The following is a 4,220-nucleotide window of genomic DNA, read 5'->3' on the forward strand; positions in this document are numbered from 1 at the left end:
AATCTTTAAAATGTTTTGAAATCTTTAAGATTGAAATAATTATGAAATTCTTAAAATGTTTGTGAAATCTTCTAAACAAATTTTAAATTGTTTAAAATCTTTAGGATGTTTGGAAATATTTGAAATTGATATAGTATTGGAATTTTTATTAATTTTTAAAAATATTTATGAAATCTTCTAAACAAATTTTTATTTCTTCAAAATATTTAAAATGTTTTGAAACCTTTGAAATCTGGTGTACTGTACCCGTTTAGTAAACCTGATCTTTAAATCTTCATGCAATTTTTACGAAATCTTTGAAATATTTGTTAAATCTTTTGTATTAATTGAAAATCATTAAATTATTCGAAATCTTTTAAAATATTGGTAAAATCTTTCAAATTTTTGAAATCTTTGAAATTTTTGTGAAATTTTCGAAATATTTGTAAAATAGTTGAAATCTTTTTAAAAATTGCCGAAAATTGTTAACATAGTTTATGGATGATTCCTAACGTGCTCTGGAAAAATATTTTATTTAATTTTTTTTATTGATGAAATTATAAAAACCTTTTTCTGGTGTCATTTTTTTTGTCATGTTTGCATCCATGCTTCCCATTCCACCACTGAACATGATTGGTTTGATCCATTCACGTCTCTCGCCACCGGCGTTTTTCATTCCAAAGGATCTTGCAAAGCCCGAAATCACTGGTTCTCCAAATTTGTTTCCGTAATCTGAAGCCCCATTGCTGGCCTCGACGATAATTTCTAGAGGCGAGGCCATGTTGGCGGGATAAATATTTTTTTCTTCCCATGGTAGTTCATAATCTGTTAGCGTTTTGAAAAAATGAAATGTTTAGGATATATCTGAAGAGAAACAAAGGGCCAAAATTAGGCCCACCCTGAGCGTAATTGATCGAAACAAAAAGTGTTATATCTCTGTCAAGAATTCATTTATTTAAAAAAATCCAACGTGGTTTTAAAGCTTCAGTCAATGCGTCTTAAATGCAATTGGCTTTGTAAAAAATTTAAAAATTAAGTTTTTTTTAATAAAAAAAAAACAATAATTTTTTCCATTTTTTGCTCCGAAAAAACATGTGTAATTTGTTAAGGATCTTGTAGATTTAAAGAAATAAATGCATATTTCAGGCCTCACAGTAAATGCCTTTTAAGCGCAATTGGTTTTGTCAACAACAAAAAATTAAAAATTGAGTTTTTTTATAATAAAAAAACAATGAACAATTCAAGTTAAATTCAAAAGAATTCGAATGAATTGGAATGAATTTAGAAGAGTTTAAGGAAAAGTATCAGAATTCTATGAAATTAATAAAAATTCAAGGTGAATTAAAAAAAATTCAAATAAATTGAAAATAATTTAAAAATATGAAAAAACTTAATTGACTTCCGGAACTTTGAAATAAGCGTAGAAAAATTAAAGGAAATTCAACCAAAAAAGTTTATAATAAAAAAAGTGATTAATGACTACAAAACAATTTTAAAAAATTGAAATGAAAAGGAAAAATTCAAAAAACTTCATTTATTTTAGTAAAATTTGATTTTTCACAGAAATTTAAATGAAACTAGAAATATTCGATGAAACTCATTTAAAAAACCCAACTCAATTAAAAAAAAAAGAATCAAGTGAATTCAAAATAGCTCGAAATAACTTTTTAAAAATCCATTGAATTGATTATATTTAACTGAATTTCAAAGAATTCAAATAAATTTAAAAGAATTCAAAATAAATGAATAAAAATTGAGAGTAATACCAAATCAATTGCGAAAATTTTTGCAAAATCTTTTGAAACCTTTTAAACACTGTGAAACCCTTCCCTTCTTGTGAATAAATTCTTTGAAATGTATTAAAATATTATAAAATCCCGTGAAATTACGTGAAATCAGATAATAGTTCCTGAAAACCTGAAAAATTTATTTAAATACCTTGAGAGCTCTTAAAACCCCATAAGATCATTGAAATCCTTGTAATTATTTTTAATATTCTAAAATATTTCAAAGTCTTTAAAATCCCTTTAAACTTTTGAAATAAATAAAAAATGTATGGAAAATGCTTAAAATTTCCTAAATTACCGAAACCAATAAAAAATTTCTTTTTAACATTTTATACATGACCTAAAATATTTTTTAAATCCTTTAAATTCTTTTGAAAATTTGCAAAGCTCTTGAAAATGCCAAGGAATTAAACAGATATTTCAAATCATTTGTTCAATTGACCCTCAGGATCAATTAAATTAAAATTTAAAAAAAATGCATTCAATTAAGTAAATTTAGAAGCATTTAAATTAATTAATAAGAATTCAGTGCGGATTCCAAATCTCCTCAAATATTTAAAACCCTATGAAATACCTCACTTCTCGCTAATAACTTCTTTGGAATCCACTAAAATATGATAAAATTCCGCGAAATTAAATGATAATAAATCCTGGACAATGTATTAAAATACTTTGAGAAATTTAAAATTCCCTGAAATCATTGAAATCTTATGAAATAATGTGGAACATTTTAAAAAAATGTTTAACCTTTCAGGTCCAGTAAAATCGCTCCTTATCTTCCGAAATTCTAGAAAATTCTTCACCCTAAAATATTCCAAACGCTTTAATATCCCTTCAAATTAATTAAATTAATTAGTTAGTTGTAACACGAGCAGTGAGCCCCCTATGGAGCCCCCTGGTGCTCAAGCTATAAGGTCTATTGTTCCACACCCTTAACTATCGCCATCAGTAGTTTACCCATGAGCTCTTAAAGAAGCCCAGTAAGTGAATCATTGATAGCATTGAAACTTCCTGAGGTTCCATGAAGTAGGACGCAAGGATTTGATGCCTGAGCCTAGCCAACGCCGGGCACTGGCATAGTACCTGCAAGGATGTTTCATCATCCCTGCCACATCTCCTGCACTCCGTAGTGGGGTTATACCCCATTTTGTGCATATGGTAGTTCAAATGATTATGCCCAGTGAGCATCTGAACAACTGTCCTTACTTCTTTCTTCGGCAAACCTAGGATTTCCCTGGCTCTATCCATTCTGCACGTATAGCCCAGGATGGACTTCGCCTGTCGGCAACCCTGGACCTGCTCCCAGTATTCTCGGTGCTTAGTGCGGATCCAGCTTTTGATAGCAATACCAATGCAACAAGACGCTAGACCTAGTACAGGTTCCGGCACTATGTATTCACCTGTCGCACCGCTTCTTGCCGGTTGGTCAGCTTTCTCGTTGCCCTTGATCCCTGTGTGGCCAGGGACCCATATGAGACCCACTTTGTTCTTTTCTGTGAGTTGGTTCAATGCCTTTTTGCATTCCCAAACCAGTTCTGATGTTATATCTGGGGTTTCCACGGCAGTCAGTGTCGCTTGGCTTTCGGAACAGATCGTAATCTGTCTTCCAGCCGCAGTTTTCCTCTAATAATATCTCAGCACTTCGAAGAACGGCAAGGACCTCCATCTGAAAGACAGTAACATGTCTCCTAAGCGGGACCACCACTTCCCCCCTCGCAATGTCAAATTCCTGCTCCTGACGCTCCCTTTCAACTAGAACCATCCGTATAGCAGATTTCCCCTTGAAGGAGTGAATCCACTTCCCTTCCATGCATCCCTACTTAGAATGCAGACGCGGAAAGCCCTGGTGAATTCGAAACGCTTTGTTATTCTGTCCTGTCTCATCTCAAGTATCGGCAGTGAGCTGATGTCACTCGGGAACCTAGTGTGTCTAGTCCCACGAATCCATCTCTTTACTCTCGCCAGGTGGCCCATTGCGTGTACCGCTTTTGCAGTTATCGCGAGGTGTAGAGGTTCTTCGCAGTGCATGAAGTCTATCAATGATGTAGGCGTAGTCTTCACTGTTCCCGTGAGATCCCGAAACGGTAGCGTTTGCAATAGTCGCAGCCTGTCCAGCATCGTTTTGAGATCTGCCTGCGGCCACCAGACCACAGCTGCATGAAGGAGCCTCGGTTTGAGGACAGCAGAGTAGAGCCATGCAAACATTTTAGGCCCTATTCCCCACGTCAACCCAAAAGCTCTCCTACACATCCAGAAAGTCATAACGAATTTCCTGCATTAGGTCTGCAGGTGCTTTGCCCAGCTCAGTTTTCTATCTAGGATTACTCCCAGATATTTAAACGAGTCTGAAAACGTCAGCCTCCCACCACAAAAAACAGGAGCGTTAACTTTCGGCATCTGGTAATTCTTCGTAAAAATGATCATATTGGTATTTTCCGGATTTACCAAGAGCCC

At 33.9% G+C, this 4,220-nt stretch overlaps 1 protein-coding gene across 1 annotated transcript in view; it reads right to left on the reverse strand.

Annotated features, from left to right (window-relative positions):
- Window positions 1-474: 474 nt before the first annotated feature.
- The window catches only part of LOC117176912 (phosphoribosylformylglycinamidine synthase-like), a 7,303-nt gene continuing 3,557 nt past the window's right edge, over window positions 475-4,220 (reverse strand). Inside the window, exons 2-3 of the mRNA XM_033367303.1 lie at window positions 547-804; window positions 475-497 (exon numbers count right to left, since the gene is read on the reverse strand). Of these exons, the coding sequence (XP_033223194.1) occupies window positions 475-497; window positions 547-760 (237 nt within the window). The 5' untranslated portion in view covers window positions 761-804. The remainder of the gene's footprint in view (window positions 498-546; window positions 805-4,220) is intronic.

This window comes from Belonocnema kinseyi, chromosome 1 (assembly GCF_010883055.1).
Source record: "Belonocnema kinseyi isolate 2016_QV_RU_SX_M_011 chromosome 1, B_treatae_v1, whole genome shotgun sequence".
Taxonomy (NCBI): domain Eukaryota; kingdom Metazoa; phylum Arthropoda; class Insecta; order Hymenoptera; family Cynipidae; genus Belonocnema; species Belonocnema kinseyi.